General features: G+C 43.9%; 1 protein-coding gene across 1 annotated transcript in view; it reads right to left on the bottom strand.

The window, feature by feature from the left end:
* The window catches only part of DOK6 (docking protein 6), a 1,435,463-nt gene that overhangs the window by 409,058 nt on the left and 1,007,006 nt on the right, over positions 1–19,399 (bottom strand). The window contains exon 8 of the mRNA XM_085603942.1: positions 2,020–2,137. Coding sequence (XP_085460068.1) covers positions 2,020–2,137 — 118 coding nt within the window. The remainder of the gene's footprint in view (positions 1–2,019; positions 2,138–19,399) is intronic.

Genomic DNA, 19,399 nt, shown 5'->3' with positions numbered 1-19,399 from the left:
AGAGTCAGAGAGGGAGGGGATAGAGAGAGAGATAGAGCTGTAGCAAAGAGGGGGCAAGTTGAAATAGAGAAGGAAATGGAGAAAGAGAGATTAGAGGGAGAAGGTAATGAAAGAGAAGTAGTAAGAAAGCCCTAAAGTAATGATAGTGGAGAGGTAAAGGGAACAGAGGTAGAAAGGAAGAGAAGAGAGGTGAGGTAGTGAACAAATAGAGAGATAAACTGAGGAATCAAATAGCAATAGAGAGAGATGTTGGGTAGGGAGATATTAGGTACAGAGGGGCGAGGTACAGAGCTGAGAGAGCGGTACAGAGGTTTGTTGAGAGAGATGTGAAGCAGGTGAAGGAGAGATACACAGAGCTGAAATGCAACAGAGTAGTGAGTTAGAGAGATAAGTGTGACGGAGCGGAAGAGTTGATGTGGAGCTGCGGAAGGAGACATGGTGAGTGTTAAAGTTTGAGGTCATGTTGTGAGAGAAGTGGGGTAGAGAAAGGTGCCCTGAGAGCAAGGCTGACACCAGGACAGTTCCCTACCCACATGCCCAGTATTCTAATGTCCCAGCCAGTACACAGCTAGGAGAATCACCTACAGCTGGTATTATCCCCCCTTATTGGAACATACCTAAAACAGTAATTAGAAGATGAAAGCCCTTTAAAATGTGCTTTAGAGCTGCTGTAATGACCTTAACTGACAATTAACATAAAAAGACAGAAAGGTCATATTTAAAATGAAATCTTATTTAATAGTTCCCTTTAAGTATCATGCCTGGGCCTTTGCAGACGCTTATAACGTGAACAAAATGGGAGGAATAGCTCCCTGGGAAATGTGGCAGCCCTAACCGAGAGAGGTGAGGTAGGGAGAGCTGAGATGGGGTGGTACATAGAGATGCAGAGGTAGGTAAATAGAGAGAGGTAAAGAGATAGAGATGGTGAGGAAGATGGGGAGATATGAAGAAAAGTAAGAGAGAACCAAACATGTGGAAACATTGTACACGGTGAGTGCCGCCAACAGCCTGAAAGTTCAGCCGCGGCCCGTGCTGGTAAGAGCGGCGGGGCTTCGGGGAGGGTGAGGAGGGGATTTCGACGGAGTATGACGAGGCAAATTTAAATAAATAATTAATTTTCCCTCGTCATCGCCTGTCAAAATCCTCCCCACCCTGCCCCACCGCTCCACCGCTCTTACCTGCACAGGCAGCGGCTGCTCAAGGATTAGGCCTGGGCAAACACAGCATACCCAGGTGTGAAATTTTAAAAAAATAACTGCTTTTTTTCTACATATCTTTTTCACCCTTCCGGGCCCCCCCCCCCTGGAAACTGGGGCCCTTGACAATTGCCCACACTACCCATGCCTTCAAATGGCTCTCCTGCCTTCTTTCAAAAGATGATCCAAAAACCCCAATCCTTTTTGGGAATGAGCGAAGTCTAGAACGCAGCAAGACTTAACGCGAGGGCACTGTCCTTCCTGACGATTGTAATTTCATACTTGTCACGTAGGGACGTTTTGTAATTTATTCCTGCAGCTGGAGCCCCCTGTTGAGGCACAATGCTCAGGCAGAGACAAACAGTAATGAAAAACCACCGCAATTAGGTCTTTTCTCTTTCCCCGAAACCCATGCAACTGTGTAATGCAGATTTTATAGCACAATTGTGTTTTGAAACCTTTTAGAAGGGCTCCTTAATCCTATTAAGGGAAAAAAGTGACAGGGGGGAGCGTCTTCGACCTTGGTGTCAGCAGCACATTACCTTCCAACAATCTGCTCTGTTGTGCCCATACATTACAGCCTAAAGTGCCCGCTGAAGCTGTGCAGAGACGCCGATAGTCACTTTCCGCATTAGTTTATGAGATGATTGCAGAAAGAAATCTTGGCGTTATAAATGTTAGGGCTCCCACTGGGGAGGGTGACAGCTGATAAATTAAAACGGAAGGAAAAACAACCAATGCAAATGAAAAGGCAATTTGCATGAATTTGTGCTCAGCGCGGAGGGCGCTAATGGAGGTGGTGCTGCGGTGTTAATCCACTCGCCTTGTAAACTGTAGATCTCGCCGACGCTGTGCTGGCGCGTGATGTGATGCCAGTAGGCGCTCCGGGGAAGCGAAATAGACTTCGATAATGTCATGGGATCTGCCAGGCTTGTCTGAAGCTGAAACACAATGTCGGAAAACACAAGGATTAGTGACCAGTCGAAAAGGTTTTACACACATCCCAAAAACAGAGGAAGAATAAGAATGTTTCTCATGCATATTTGGAAGAAATTCCCATTTTTAAGATGCAGAGATAAATGTTATAAAGTCTCTTTCTTTGCTGAGTTGCTAGCAGTGACCTGAGTACATACATACAAAAGGGTTCTTTTTGCATTCTAATTCATATTGAAATCCCCTGGTAAGATATTGATGGCTTAATGATGTATCATGGCTAAAAGAATGCCAATAATTTCCCCAAAATTTGAGGGCCTCATTTTTTGAAAAGTGACGCATCGCTGGGCAAAAGCAGCGATGCATCACTTTTCATAGCGCCATCCTTACAACACCATGGATGCGCCTTATTTAGATTATGGCACTCAATGGCACAAGGATTTGCAGATATCTCAGGAATTCTGACGCATCTGGTGGTGCAAAAATGACGAATTGCTGGAGTGTGTCAGAAAACTGGCGCAACTCCAGCAATGTGTCCTAATAACCCATGGACGAGTCCCATGTGAAAAGGTCTGCGTCAATTCTTATGCCTGCTTGAAGTCATCGAAGTGGCGCCGTGAAATCTCATAAATTTCACTGCGCTGCTTCTACTAGGCTTGTTTATGTCAGAACACCCACCCTGCATACATTATACCTGACGCAGGTATAATGCAGCACAGGCCTTTACAAAGTGACGAATCTGCCTGGATGCGTCACTTTGTAAATAGGGCGCAGTGTGGCGCTTGATTATGCCTCCGCAGTGATACAAAAAAGTGACGCAACGGCGACGCAAGCCCTTCATAAAAAAGGGCCTGAATGTTTGCCCTGGGGGCTACTGACAAAAGTTTAAAGAAATATGTTGGGAAGTTAACAGCTGCAAATATTTGAGTTAAAAGGTTTTGTAGAGGATGTATAATCCTTCACTTATACAACTATCCTCATCCGTTTGGATTATCGAGAAGTCTTCAGGGACCAAGAAGTTGAAACTGGATAAACAGATTGGTGACAGCCTGATTTTCTTGATATAAGAAAGATGCAATTTATTAGTGAGGATTAAAGCTGCCATTTCAGTGACAAGGACTTGGGGAGATTGGGTGTTCAATACCATGTGATACAGAATCATTATGGGTAGCTTGTAGAAGCTTGGTGAGGTTAGAGTTATGGGTGAGCAAATTATATATCCCAGATGGTGCACTGTTTTGGTTAACACTGGAGTTGTTTGGTTCTTCATGCGGTGTTAGCAGGTCGATTAGGATTAGACACTAGAGTGGATCATCTATCAGGGTGGCTGGGAGATGCCCCTTCAAGAGTCCAGATGTGTGCAGTGTACAGCGCCAGGCCCCTGAAAAAATGTGAACAAATATAAAAAGTGAAAATGCCTACTTGACATGTCTGATCCCACACATATACAGGCTCAGATTTACTAACAGAAAATCACACATGCATAAGCAGGAGAGAGCAGAACAATGACATGGCTACTAAGTAAGATGTGGCACTGCTCTGCTCTCTCCCTGTACTGGCGCACTTTTGGCTGCATGAGTCAAAGCAGTTCCCCTTGCGCTCTAGTGCATGGGTGTCTGTGTTGTGGTTAGCATAATTTTTGTAAACAAAGGGATCCCTTCCAGTACAAAGACTATGCTTTAAGGCATTCCCCCCTTAGTATGTGTGCTGTAGAATGCAGAACATGTGCAAAGATAGAAAAACGATTAGAAATGAAAACATTTCTCCCCGTTACGCCTGCTTAAAGGGGGTGTAGAATTTGGGCACTAGTACACGTCTACAATTCATTGTTGATAGGGATTTAACCAAAACCCACGGGTGGGTGGTTATATGGGAACACCCATGCGCCACCCATGGAGCACCCCCTTGACATGAAGTAACACAAGACAGTGCATTGCACAGCTTTGCATTACTTATGGTTACAATTCAATGCAAATTGTGATTTGCGTTGGATTGTAAATGCTACTACTACATCTGGTGTCAAACTAACGTTAAAAACGTAACGTAAACCCGAAACAAAGTGTTTCTACATCTGGATCACAGTTCACATTTTGCAGAGTACACAGATATTCAGCTCCCTGTAGAGAGACTGGGCCTAAATTCAATGTCCACATGTCTCTAGCTGAGTGCTGCCCATCAGTGTTTATAATTCAACTGCAAACCGTGTGCTGTCAGTCACACTGTAATGTAATGTAGAGCCCGCCATACCGTGGAACATGGATCCAACAAAAAGAGTGAGGGAGAGATGAGAGTCTAAGCAGGACATGGGCTGGAACTGAGTCGGTGATGGTAATTTACAAAAGATTTTAAAAATGAGTGTCTCAAATGTTCCTGCTTAATGTAAGTTTGGAAATGTGTGTGAATCCATGTGAGTTTGTGCAGGGGTGTATATATGTACATGAGCATGTGGTGCCCACCCTGATTTCCTGACAAACAGCTTGTTGTCGAATAATGGCAGGTATCTTTGATACATACACTGAGCATCTATTCCATGCTGACCCTGTCCAAATGGTGGTGATTCTTTGTATATTGTGGACACCCATGGGTTGCTGAAGTCTAAACCTTTAAAATGTTGGTCTTGGAAGAACTCTGATACATATCGTGGGTACTTGTTAGGATAATGATACTCTAAAAAAGTTGGCACTTTCAATATGGTGGTAATACTTCAGATATTGTGGTGCCCACCCTTGATGCTGTTGACCACGTAATAAATATGATCATTTTTGGCATATGGTAGACATTCATTACAAGTTGGTACCACCCTTCCCATAATTCTAGTTCTGGCATAATATTTGTATTTCCTCAAAGATTTTAGGCTTTTATGGATATTCCTCCCTTAGTGAAATACTGGTGCTGACATCATTGGGGTTATTTTTGCATATTGTGAAATTTGATGCCAGGATAATGCCCACTGCTGTTATAGTGCTGGCCCAGGTATAAGGAGGCAATGTGTTGCATGTTGTCGGCCTACATGACAAGATTGGGCCCACATCAAGCCATAAAGCTGTCCTTGCATACTAATTTTATTTCCTGGCCTATTCTGAACATTAATGTCCAGATGATGCCCATCCTTACTTTTGTGGTAGCCTATGACTGCAAGATGGAAATATTAGCAGATTGCAGGTATTCATGATATAAGAAGGATATGCATTGGCAAGCAAGGGTGAATCTATCCATGTATTGCAGTAGGAGATGTAATATTTGACAACAAATGAAAATATGATAATTGTGTACCAAATATGTATTTAAAATATCTATTTACTAAACATGAAAAAGGCATTTTAGGGCACAAAGTCTTTTAAAGTGTATGTGTGGGGGAATTTAGTTTATTTTTACAAAATGAAAATCTTATTTTTATGTGTAAATGTGTGTGTGAGTTGTTGTTTATAGACAACATTATTGGCTTTCCAGATACATATTTGCAAGTTGACTTTTTAATAGTAATCATTTCTGATGAGAGTTGAGATTGTAGCTCTTCTGTTGGCGGACGTTTTACTATCGCCATAACCTGAATAATAGCACTGCTATGTGAGCTTGCAAGTTCTGATTAACTCTGCTGTGCATTGGGCAAGATTGCAACTTTTGTGGGGTTTTTTAGGTCTCGCCTTGCTATCGCGTAAGCGATCGCAAAGCGAGACTATAGAGAGCGGGTTTGAAAAGTGCTCCCAAAAAGCGGATTGCCTTGCTAGCACGCGCACAATCACGCGCATCGTGCCGCCATGCAATCCGCCTTTTGGGAGCACTTCAAAGGGTCCGCTCCCCCGCCCCCAAGCACGCGCGCGCCACGCTCCGCCGGGCTTGTTCAGGTTTGATGCCGCGGTGGGGGGCGGGTGCTGGTGCGCACAAGGCAGAGCAGTGTTAACAGCTTGCGGTGATTTACTGGCTTCACAGGTGATTTCTGGCTTCCGGGCGCGTTTTTAACTGATTACACACAGTCTAGGTAAAACTTAAGAAGTAGAGCAGTAGTGTTGCTGCGTACCCACGATGTTGCTGTGAGTTCACCCGAAGGTCACCATTTAAGGAAACATTCATTATTCAAAAGGCACGGGGAGATTAGGCGATTTGCCCAGTACAATCACTTATTTCATGGTGCTCGGTCCGGCCGCAGCTCTGCAGTGCAGTGCTGCTCGCACCCATGGCACGTTGTTTCTTTGTGCCTGAACGCGCTTTCATTGCAAAACACATTCATGCAATGTATTTACCTTGTTTGTTTTTTAATAACCATAACGCCGGTTTCACTGGCCGCAATGCAGATTGGGAACGTTATTCTGTCACCGCGGCGTCCAGCCCAATGCCCAGTTTCATGTTTTGTTGTTGTTATTTTTTAATGACCATGGCGCCTGCCTCCCAGGCTGCCATGCACATATTGGAAATGTATGTTTTTTTCCAAACACTTCCTGCTTGCGATTGCGAAGCCAGTGCTTGTGAAGCTAGCACTTTGCCTCCCAGTATTGGTGCTAATACCTGAGCCCGGGGCATTGGTTCAGTCACAAGGATCTTGGTTCGGGCCCCGGGTGTTAAACCTGTGGACTCTCTCAGCATGGCAGATCCCCACACTGTTGGATGTTTCTGCACCCTCGGCCCCTCCCGTTCACTGCTAGCGGTAGGTATCGTGGGAAACAGTTTTACTAATCAAGGAGTCTGACCGGACTTGTTTTAAGATTGCTGCTCCACCTAGAAATACTCAAATGTAAATGAATGCGGAGCCGATTTTACAAGCGCCATGCTTTGATTTTATTTCCGAGTGCTGCGCTTTTTTCCCGATTGCTGCTCCACCTAAAAATGCTCAAATATAAATCAATGCGGCGCCGATTTCACAACAAGCGCCATGCTTAAATGTTATTTGCAGCCTGACCCCATCAGAACACTAGAGCCTCCTCCACCACCACCTTTTGCTCCGAGGTTGCTGCTCGCAGTTCACTCCCGTTTGAAATAACAGCAGCATTTGCGTATGTGAGTGCCTTGTTTTAACATGGCCACTGGCAGCTACACACGTACTGGGCAAATCGCTTTTTAAAAAAATTGCTGCCACCTAAAAATGCTTAAATGTAAATGCGCTTTTTTCACTATTGCTCGGCAACCTCCAGTTTTTTTTAAATGCTCAAATTTGCATTAGCGTGGTGCTGATTTTAAAAGCCCGCGTTTTAATTTTATTTGCAGCTTCATCTGCTCCCCCTCCACCCACCCAAAACAGGCTGCCCATTTGACGCTCCTCCCACGCCTTCACCAGCGGCAAAAGCCTCTTCCAGCCATAATAATCAGCCGCTGTGTCGAGCTCCAACCTGTCCGCCTCCCCTCCTTACCCTGCAGCAGCTAATCAGCAGCACACAACACCAGAAAGAGTTGTGTGGCTGCCGGAACTCGATGCATGTGAGTATTGGTTTTGTTACATATATCTTTAAAATATCAACTTACTTTCATAGACTCGCAAATGGTACAGTTACTTCTTAGTTAAGCCTTCTTCGCTGATTGTAGTAGACATGCCACATTAGTTCTCCGAAATGCATCCTACTGCTTAAGTGTTACTATGGAAACAGAGGATTAAGACATAAGATGTTTTTTCTTTACTAACACGCTTCTAAGTTGGACATAAAAGCCTAATTCGAAAATTACCGTTTGCTCGGTGACAAAAGTTTTTTTTTTCTAGACCATGTTCGGGAACATTCTTCCTGCTTTCCATCACGTGTAAATTAACTCAACCAAGCACATTTTTGCCAGGACCTTCCCAGGGCAGTTGGATATAAATTTCGTTCTCTCCTTCTGAACAAGAATAACTATGCTTCCCTTTATTGATGTCAGCATAAATCGAAAGTGGCACATCTGTGTTCGCACAGTCATGTGCCCTTCGTTGCACCCGCAGCTGCTAAAAAACTAGGGAAAAGGTATATTTATAATACTGACCAGGATTTAAAATACTGCTATTGCAAAAAGCACAAGCTATAATGCCTCCCAAACCAGGACAAAAATTGTCCATTTTTCTCAGCTTCCCCTTCTTACCCCAATAGGATAGCATTACAATTAGAAGGCCTTTTCCAACTAGCCCCTTCCTTCCCACATCTGTTTTTGTTCATTCCTCTCCCTTCCTTCCATTAGCAGGTCTCGCATTTGCGAGAGTTTAAGCTATTGACATTGTAAATGACAATGCCTTTTATTTATTTGTTGGTTTTCAAAACGGATAAATGAACGGCATTGTCATTTACAATGCCAACAGATTAAAGTCTCGCAAACGCGAGACCTATTGCATTGCAAATGCTTGTTTGGCTATCCAGTCACTCCCAAGGAGATTTCTATTTGATCTGTTTAAGAATGTACTAGAAAGGAACAGGGCCGAAAAATAAAAGCAAGTGAAATGTAGATAGTTGCTATATAAATATTAGCTCATGCATAATTGCATGGTCTATCACCTGTAGCCTTGTAGGGGAACTGTCAGGTATGTTCCACCCAACATTCAAATACAAAAATATTTCATATAGGCCTATATAGTACCTAGCATCTTTTAGCAAATTGATGCAGCCACAGTTCTATAAAATGTGCTGCTTCTCCGAATTTCTCTCGACATTTTGTTGGGGAAAGAACTCCCTTTCTGAACTTCACTGGAGGAAGACAGGCGCTCTCTAATTCGACGCAGGTATTTTCACCCACCACCTTCAGAGACTGCCCTTGGCCATTGATTAAAGGTGTATTGGAAAGGCCCATGCTGACAAAATGCACTCAAGGGGCAGTTAGAATGTTGAATAATATCCGGTTGAAGAACATTACTGTTGGCTAATTTGGGTGATGTTGATGGGAGTTTTTGGAGGCTACTACATTGGAGCATGAATTGCAGTATATAGTATTATAGCAAGGACCTTCAAGAGAACTATGGGACGCAGAGGGACATATTTACAAGCCCCTACCGCCACCATAAAGTAATTTTTAGTGGCGATAGGGGCTTCGCCTTATTTAACATGGCTTAACACTGCCTTGTAAATAAAGTACCCTTTCACACTGTATTCAGCGTGAAAGGTAAATGGGTGTTGCAGTGGGCGTTCCACCGCAACCCCCATTGATTTTGACACTGCCCCCTATTTCCAAGGGTGGTGTAAATAGGAGGCAGGGCCAAAATTAAGGCCAGGGAAAACCTTATCTTAAACAGGTAAAACGAGGAGAAATACTTTATTCCTCCTAGTTTTTGCTGTTTCCATGTGTGCTGCGTTGTGCAGCACAAATAGAAAAAGCAAATTGTTATTGATTGTGTATGTGCAGGAAGGTGACCCTTTCTGCACATAAACAATAACAAAAAAAGACGTTTAGCAACTTCTATGTGTGCTACCTTAAGCAGCACACATAAAAGTTACATTTAAAAATTGTTTATGTGCAGGGAGGGAGACCTTTCTGCACATAAACGATCTACCCCTCAACGCAGACACCCTTCCACTATGGTGCAAGGGTGCCTGCGTTTGCGCTAGGCTGCTAAGTTTAGTGCCAGCACAGGGGGAAACCCAGTGCTGCACCATATTGTTGTAAATATATTCAGCCCTGCGTCTCTGAAGTTGCGGAGCGTGGCGTTAAGCCAAAGAGGCTAACGCCGTGCTCTACCACTTTTTTGTACATATGCCTTGTACATATGCCCCAGAGTGTCTGGTAGTGGATAAAAGACTACCGGCTTAGGTATTCTGAGCGCCAATGCTTAGTTACACCGGCCTCTGGCTTCTGAGCAGAACTTGGGGCACCTGAAATGCGTTAATGCTCTTATTTGTGGTAATCAGGCCCACGGAGAACTTATTATACCTTCTATCCTGAAATGTCAACTAGATTAGTTTGCTAGTGTGGTTTTTTCTGTGTTTTAGATATCGCAGTAGCAAGGCTGAATGTCTGGATTATGATAAAACCATAGATATCTCACTATTGAAATCTGCAATGCTCATCAGTGATTTATAATAATGCTAATGTATATGTCAGGTATGTTAATTTGTTTCTCTTGTGTAGTGCTGGTGTTATAGATGAGCTGCATTGTTTTTCAACAAATGATATATTACCAACCTCACAAGACAAAAAGTTATTTTCACAAATAGACCTAATTAATCTGTTTACTCAACCCTGATACTTCCTTTCAGCATTGATGAGGCATCATTTCGTTAACCCACGTGTGTTTAAAGTCCCATGACTTATAGGGTGCATGCCTTCCTTCTGAGTAACACGATGGATGAACATTAATCTCAGTGGACAATAACGCGGAGGAATAATGAACATTCATGAATAATCAGCGAGGCATGGCTCAAAGCCAAAGCTGAGTGTCCTGTGCTGTGAACAATACAAATGTTTCTAGGGAACGCCAGCACTGCAGTGAGGACATTTAGGGCCTCATCTACAAGAAAATGATGCAGCGCGGCTCCGCAAGCCACTTAGCTGCGCCGTGCTGCGTCATTTTTAAAGCACAGGGATGCGTCCTATTAATAACAATACGACGCATTCTCGTGCTTTCCTCTGTGTTGGCGAACAATTGGCTGCCATGCTCCAATGCAGGCACCCTTGTGCCATTCTGCAAGGGTGCCTAAGCTCAAGGGATGAATGTTTTTGTTCAGGAAGGGACACCTTCCTGCACAAAAACAATAATTGGGGAGCAGATGTAGCCATATGGCTAGAGCGGCTGACCTCGAAGCTGGAGAACTGGGTTCGAGTCTCGGCAGGAATGCTCAGCATCCTGTGATTCTGGGCAAATCACGTAATCATCCTGTACCTAACAAAAATGTATGTGTCCATCTGTAACGAAACTGGTGCTCATGTAAAGCGCTCTGACATCTTAGGGTCGAGTTCGCGCTATATAAAAGCCTAAAAAACAAAGCAAAAACATAGCATTTTCCTCTTGAATGTAGCATAGAGCATAGAAAGAGGAAACAAGCATTTGCAATGCAATAGGTCTCGCATTTGCAAAAGTTTAAGCTATTGGCATTGTTCATGACAATCCCTTTTTTAATCTATTTTATAAAGCAAACACATGAATAAATGCTATACTAATTTACAAAGCCTATAGCTAGTGTTGCATTATTATTAGCAATGCCAACTGCTCACACTTTTATAATGCGAGACCTATTGCATTGCAAATGCTTGTTCAATGTGTCAGTACATCAAGGCCCACACTGACTGACTAGGCCACATTCTACAAACCTGAAGGACACATACCTTGAGCACACACTGGGTGGGCTGCAGTTACCAAGAAGCCTTTTTTGACCTCCATCCACAGGTGACCTTGGAATTTTAGATATGGTCTTGTGGATGCGAGGTATGCTGTGTTTCTATCCCAGCAAACTGTAGATGTGCAGCATTCACGAGTGGAGTCGCTCAGAGGGGCATGCAGGGGCATGTTTGGGTACATCCAGCCTGTAGATGAACCCCACTCCGACGCCGAGCACCAGCAGAGTGCTCCATCACACGCTTCTTAATGTTAAAAACGTATGTGTATTAAGCATAATTCACAGATGAGAAAATCGCGCGTAATGTACTTCCCACTGCAGGGGGTACGCGTTGCGTGGGGGCAGGTATGTTCAGTCCGCATTGGTAGCCTGGCTTGTAAACTGGTCTTCTGGGGGACTGTGAGCACCAAGTAACACCCAGGCAGTCCTAACTTAGTAGATATTCACAATCACACAGCATGCATTTCACACACTTATCTGAGCATGTGAGTTGCACATCAATGGACCAGGCGTAAGAGGTGCAGAAAGCGTGTACGCTCTGACTTGAATTACCGCATGCATCATATATGTAAACAGCAATGCGAACACTCAATCCGCCAGTGAGGTGTTCCTCAGATCAACATCTGAAGACACTGCCCGCTGAAGTCTCACAGAATAAAATTAACCCAACAAATAAAAAACAAGTACTGACAAAGTCATTAAGTGTGGATGCCTGCCGTTTACCTTTGTCAATGTTTGTTTTCTTTTGTCATGGATTTTGCAACACTTTGTTGCTTTGAGAGCTGCTGTAGTCTAGTCAAGCTAAAAAAACAATTGGCAAAACACATTTATATATATATATATATATATATATATATATATATATATATATATATATTCCAACGGACAGCGATTTTCGGCAAAGAAATCACACAAGCCCACTTGGTCAGCTGCAGCAGTTTATTCACGCAGGTAAGGACGACGCGTTAGGACCACGTCCATGGTCTTGGTCACATATATATAATTTCAAAAGGCATATTCATAGGCATCCCTGTCACTAAAGAGAACGACTATGTGCGTGGATGGTACCATCACTCGCAGTAAAGTTAGCCAGAGGCGGGAGTGGGCTGAGCTACTCTCCCACGCTGTAAGGTGTAGTGGGTGGAAGAAAAATGTGAATAGCACAACGGACCAATAGATGAAGATAGCTGTCCGAAAGCCCGTATAAGCAAGTATAATATACATATAATGTTAGTAAAAACAAAAGGTCTTCTTCTGACATTTCTCTGTCCCCCTGATCCTGGGGTTCCCGGAATACTGTACTTGTTATGTGGATGGTTCTGACTTCCCCGCTGCCTCCCCTCCCCCCCGGGTTGACTTTATTGACCTCCTGATTCTTTATCTGGTATGGTGGGGTCCCCCCGTCGGCGCTCGGCACCATTTAGATTGTTTCTCGCCTTGAGTTTTGTTTTTTGTTTGTTTTTTTTAGTTCTCTTCAAAATTTAAAAATGTCTGTATCCTGTCTAATTTTTGAGTTGCCGAGAATAATTCTATATTCCTGCTGTGCCTTTGGAGATCAGTTGCTGCTCTGCGACGCTATGTAATTGACTGGCACAAACTAGCGGCCGGCCCTGGTGGTTGTAGGCCCATGTCTGTAATTTTGACTCTCTGCACAATAAAGTTTTTCAAAAAAAAAAAAAAAAAAGGTCTTGGCTAATGCCAGTACTAATGAAATGTGATTCACTTGTGACTAGGGGACTGCGTAAAGGAGGATGCTGAACCAACGAAATGAGTAAGGTATCTTGGAATTAGTTTGAATTTTCAGGACAGAGAGTAGCTAAACACCCCGAGCCGAGAGTAGCTTCCCCATGTGACAGACAGGCCTCGTGCCCTTTTCAGCTGATGTTAGCCGGGGCCATGTCCAGGGATACAGAAGATACGAAGCCCCTCTTCGAAGCACAACAACACGGAGAGGGTAACTCAAGCCCACTTACGCATTCAATGTTTCCACAGAGGTCTCTGCTTGGCAAATATCACAAAACATTTGCCGAATGCACGTTGGATTGCCGAGAGCGCCACAAGCCTAGATAAATACCATCAATGTGCTATACGAATACTGAGAATATGACATCATCAAGATGGAAGGTGTACTAATCAAGACGGAGTGTGTAATACATGTACAGATAGATAGGTAAATATTGAATTTATATAGCGCACAACAAAACTAACTGTTGTCTCCAGGCGCTATTGAAGTTCGCAAGCCATATGGTTAACTAACAGTGATGTGTTTGGATTCTGATTCATCAGATGGGAGGACATCGGCCACACCACCTACCTGCCTCACAGTAGTGTTTGCCACCCCCTGAAGAGAAAAAAAATCTCTATTTTGCGAAAAGAGCAGTTACTTTTTGTTGCCTTTACTCGTCAACTCTCTATGGTCTGTAGGAAGAGTAACCAACAATCTCCAGGAAAAAGGCACGCATTCGAGCCTTAGAATAAACCAGGTTTGACCTCAGACGCCATTTTATTGGCAGGAGTTCTGAAGAGATGGGAACAACTGCCCATTGAAGATGATTTATGAAATATGAAGATGTACTTCTACAGCATCCTCACTCTGTTAGCACAATGCCGAGTACACCAATTACATAGAAATCAGTTCCGTGCATTTCTAAAGCTCGAAGCCTCGAGTGCCTGTCTAACAAATAGGCTGCACACACCTGACGGCATTGATGACCTTTAACCTCTTGTTTCAACAGATTTACTGTGCTCCCCAGTAATGGCATGGCACTGTATAAACATGTACATACAAAGGCTGCACACTTGATCCATGTGCCTAGGCGCGCCATGAAGTAGTGATGCTATCTGAGCTCTGCCTTCAAGGACTCGATGTTTCAAAGGGTGTTTACTTTGTGCTTGAAGGAGAAACTCCTTCAGACAATGGCCCTATTGCAAGCTCGAACAAGTGGCCCTGCGGCCGCGAAAGTGATCGCGATCAAACATCAAAGCAGCCGTGCGGCCGCGAAAGTGAAAGTAATCGCACCAAGTGCGGTGTGCGCGCCCGCGCACATGCACTGTAGCTCTAGGCTGGCCTAGTAGCACTTTTTGGAGCCCTCTCAATAAGTCTCGCCTGACCAGCGCATGCGCTGGGTCAGGCGAGACCTAAAAACGAAGAGAAATATAAATAATTCTCCTCGTTGCGCCATTCCTACACCTCCCCTGGGGAGGCGTATGATTCTGGGAATGTGTCACGTTCCATGGATGTTGCGTGGTAACACCCCTTTCACACAGGTCAAAGGGGCCCATAATCACAAGGCCATGAAAAGTCATGCCGGGTGACTTTACGTTGCCTTGTAAATATGGGCTGGCACAATACGCAACCAGTGTATCAAAGAAAGTAATGCCACAATGGGCTTGTAAATAAGCCCCATAATGATTTTCTAAAAGCTCATTTACAGCGAGCAAAGGTCTTCATGGAAGCCACAGAACCCAAACTATCATCACAGAATATAGATGGGACACAAAATTGAGGACAAAATATGGGCAATAATACTGATAGGTATCAAAACAATACTTTCATACATGCTCTAACCTTTCGATATTTTGTCCTTTGATATTCTGGCCTTTATATTCTTAAACCACAACATTCTAGGGGTCGATATTCAGTAGTACAACCATCAAAGCTGAATTCACTGTTCACAGCAGAGAGATTACTTCGGGACTTATTTACAACAAAATGATGCAGCGCAGCATGCCATCTTGCTGCACCGAGCTGTGTCATTTTAAAAGCATAGGGATGCATCATATGTACAACAATATGACGCATCCCTGTGCTTTCCCCCGTGCTGGCCCACAATTGGCTAATTGTCATTAGGTAAGATAGAGGTACAGAGTGGATTGGCTGAAGGATGACAGCAAGCAATTACGGAAGCCTGTCATGGACAGTAGGCATCAATATTATCCACAGGTGGCAACATTAGGGGCATATTTACAAGTAAAGTGACGGAGCACAGCATTAGCCTTCATGGCTTAACGACGCGCTCCACCACTTTTGAAACGCAGGGCTGTACTGTACTTACAACAATATGGTGCAGACCTGCGTTTCCCCCTGCGCCGGCGCTAATTACAGCTGCCTAGCACCAGCGCAGTCAACCTTGCATTATAGTGCAAAGGTGCCTGCGTTGGATGATTGTTTAAGTGCAGGAAGGTGTCCCTTCCTGCACATAAACAATCTTAAATGGCGATTTGCAACTTCTATATGTGTTGCTTTGTGCAGCACACATGGAAGTTGCAACTCGTAATCTTTTTAACGATTGTTTATGTGCATGGCGTTTTGCTGTTTTTATGTGTGCTGCACGATGCAATAAAGCATTTCTCCTTGTTGCGCCATGTTAAGACCAGGTTTCTTTTGGTCTTAATTTTGGTGCTGGCCGATATTTACGCCACCCATGTAAATATGGGGCAGCGTCAAAATCAATGGGTAATTCGGTGGAGCGCCCATCACAACACCTATTGCCCACCCCTTTCACGCTAAGTATAGGTTGAAAGGGTGCCTTATTTACAAGGCAGAGTTAAGCCACGTTAAGTGGCTTAACACTGGCTTGTAAATAAGGCGGAGCCCGTATCGCCACAATAATGTCGAAAAAAGTGATGTTTCCGCAGTGATAAGGGCTTGTAAATATCCCCTAGGTGTTGAGAACATGAGTCTATGCATTAAAGTAGATGTGTGCTATGCCTTTGATTATTTACATGCATTTAGCCACAAGCTGGGGACACCTCACTGGCTTGAGTAGGTACTTTATCTCAGCACTTTCTCACCATTTTAATAATTTTTGGGACACTCACCCACGACCAGTGCTTAATTTGAGCCAGTGGTGTCCAGTACTCAGCATCAGCACTTAATTGTTAACCCCAGCACTTAGACAAACAGTGCCACCATGTGCCAGACTGCCGTAATTTAGATATTAGCACAACATTTGTTTATTATTTCAATATACAACAAAAATCTCTAAAGCATATGTCACAAGCCATTCTGATAGCTCAGTGGCATAAAAAGACCTTAGGGCCCCCCCCCCCTGCAAGGTGCGATAAAGGGGCCTTGCTCAACTACATGCAATCTATGTCCCTCACCTTTCACCTTTGCAAGGACTTTCAGAACTGCACAGCTTATAGACACTTTCAGCATAACTATTCCCAGATTTAATTTTTTTTAACACAATTTTTTATTAGGTTCCGATTTGCCAGTATGCATACACAGGCAGTACATTATTGAGTACATATCGTAATAGCATCTCGTTGCACCATTACAGTAGGGTATGTCTGTCTCAGTTCGCACAGTACCATCGGAGCAAAAAGCGAAACCCAGGTTTTCTTTATAAGAAAACCACAAAACATAACTGGCAATAACAAAAGGCAAAAGTAAATTAAAGCAGAAAAGGAAAACCCACCCGCAAAAAAATCCCTCCCGCCCCTCCCTGGTCCATTAGTCCACACAATTCAATATAGTTTCAGTAAAAAATAAGGGAAAAAGGGGTCGTGCATACCGTCACAGTTGTAAAAGGGGATGCAAAGAGGGGATCAAACTCCAAGAAGGTGGAACAGACAATAGTACACATTTCCGAGCATTAGCAATAGGTTATAATAAATTGCTACTCAGTGTCGAGCGGATCCGCCGCCGGGGAAGGGAGGTATAGGTACAGATGCCGTGGGCTCAGGCGGCGACGGTCCCTAAGTGTCTCTAGAATTTGGTCCCAATCCATAGAAATGGGAGTTATGCGGTGGCCTCGATACTCTTCCTGTCGCAGGACAGCACTTTCCGCAGTGCCCCACCTGATCAATTCCACCTGCCAGACCGCTGCTGTAGGGGGGTGAACAGATTTCCACCTCATGATGATAGCCCATTTCGCCAGCAGCACAGCCAGGTCCGCAAATTTATATTGCACTTTCAATGTCTTTGGGCGTTTATGCAGACCTAGTAGACAGCTATCTGTAGCCGTCCAGTCGGCCGTGCCTGTGACCTCTCGGACTCTATAAGCTATTGTTTGCCAATAAGTTCGCAAGCATGGGCAAGACCACAACATGTGGAGGAGATCAGCATCCGCCTCTTGGCACCTAGGGCAGGAAAGTTTGGCGTCTGGGTAGATACAATTCAGTCGGGGTGGGGTCAGATAGGCCCTGTGTAAGATCATGTGTTGTATATATTGAAAGTTAGCATTCCGGGAAACTTTCTTGGGGAACTATTCCCAGATTACACAAATCTTCAGGCTGTGGATTGAAAACGGGTTGTACCTCAAGTGAAAAAAGGCCTATAGGCTGCACACACTAAATGGCTTCAACCAGACTGGGTGCTAAACTGGGGAGTAGGTATGTTACTGATACAAGAAAGAGAGGCATCTTAGACAAATTACTATTGTTCTTGGTGCATGCAATGCTGGTGCTGGCAGAGAGGAAATCAGAAGATCTAAAAAGATCTTTTATTTAAGTGAGGAAATGGCAGAGCCAGAATGCAACCAACTTTAGACAAGAATGAAAATCAATCAATCAGAAGGTTTATGTAGTGCAAACGCAAAGAGCACTGACAAGCTCAATACTTTGTTTCATGATTTTGGGACATGGTAGGCAGAAACCTTGAGGCTTTTTATTAAACCATAAACACCTGTTTGAAGATGTTGGTGCCTCTGTCTGAGGCAGCCAGTCTATCTGATAGGCATAAGTCTAAACCCTGGTTTAGTTTGTTCATTTATCACTAAAGGGAGATGTGTATAACAGCAGAAAGAAGGTGGAGAAAGAGAGAATTTGAGGAAGACAGAGCTTGCTGTAGGATGCACCTGCAGCTTCATCAGGAACTGGAAAAGTCAAACATATGTATTATATCACTACAATAATGGAAGCCATAACATCGTGCTCCTAGGTGGTTCAGTTAGCTTACACATCCATCAGGCCTCTTCCTGATGGCATTGCCTTCACAGAGTTTGATGACCAACGGGGACTCTTGCCTTTCAACACAAGATCATTATAATCCAGCACAAAATATAAATATTATCTAGTCAGAAATTATTTTTTTTCTTCTCCCTATCTCACTGGGTGAGGCACTGTTGGGTCCCTGCCTAGAGGCATGTTGTGGTATCTGCCACTGTTATGGCAAGAGAGTGTGGTCTCACAAAAGATTGCAACTGCTGTTGTGACTCTTCACCTTAAAAAAAGAATGTCTGCCCATGGATGACTGACAATTTTAGTCCCAGTTCTTATTTGTCGGTATTGACCAAGTGTCGGAGGGAGTAGTACATGAAATGATCCAGCAGCATGTTTGTACGTTTTACTTACCACAAGGTTCTGCAGTTTATCCATTGTTCTTTAAAGGATATATGGCTGGACTTCCAACTGGACTGAACTTTCAGCACTAAATAGGGCAGCCAAATAAGGGTTTATCTTGAGGAAGGTAGTTGCCAGGCTATGTCCCTACCTTCTTAGTGGCTCACAGAGACTGTTGTCTCTGAGTGGTAACATTTATTCATAGACTGATTGCCTACATCCAAGAGTCTTCATCAGCAACCAAACTAAGCATTAGCTGTTGTCTTGCACATGACTTCTTGTCAGTAAACGGAATACAGCAAATGCTTTTAAGAAATCTCTGATCACTTGAACATGCTCAAGTATCAGTACACTTAAAAAGGAGTTTAGCTCCACCTGTCAGTGTTCCACAGTGTTTGTTGCAGTACAGAACCTCTCCAGCTCACCTATGCATCTTCCTGCTCACCACTGCTCCACATTCTTCTCCTTGCCTACCCTTTAGCGTGTACTCTCTCACTCTTCCAGATTTCCCACAGTGTTTCAGCTCCAAATGGTCCTCTTTGCCTTTTCAGTGCCAATGTGCTACTTTTTTACTTGTCTACTGTGATCAGCCTGAGTCAGACAGATACCTTTATTAGCAGGCATTTTAAGATCAGAATTTCAACTAGCAGTGCGTCACTCCAGGCTTCTGGTTTCTTTGCCATCTCTCGCTAGTCTACAGCTGGTGAGCTCTACTGCTGATTACCATTTCACCCCAGAACCATTTGTAGCGGTAAGTCTGAAGATGCAAGC

The sequence above is a fragment of the Triturus cristatus genome, chromosome 5_1, assembly GCF_964204655.1.
Source record: "Triturus cristatus chromosome 5_1, aTriCri1.1, whole genome shotgun sequence".
In the NCBI taxonomy this organism is placed as follows: domain Eukaryota; kingdom Metazoa; phylum Chordata; class Amphibia; order Caudata; family Salamandridae; genus Triturus; species Triturus cristatus.
Note: the sequence above shows the minus strand (reverse complement) of the source record. Positions and strands in the feature narration are given on the sequence as shown.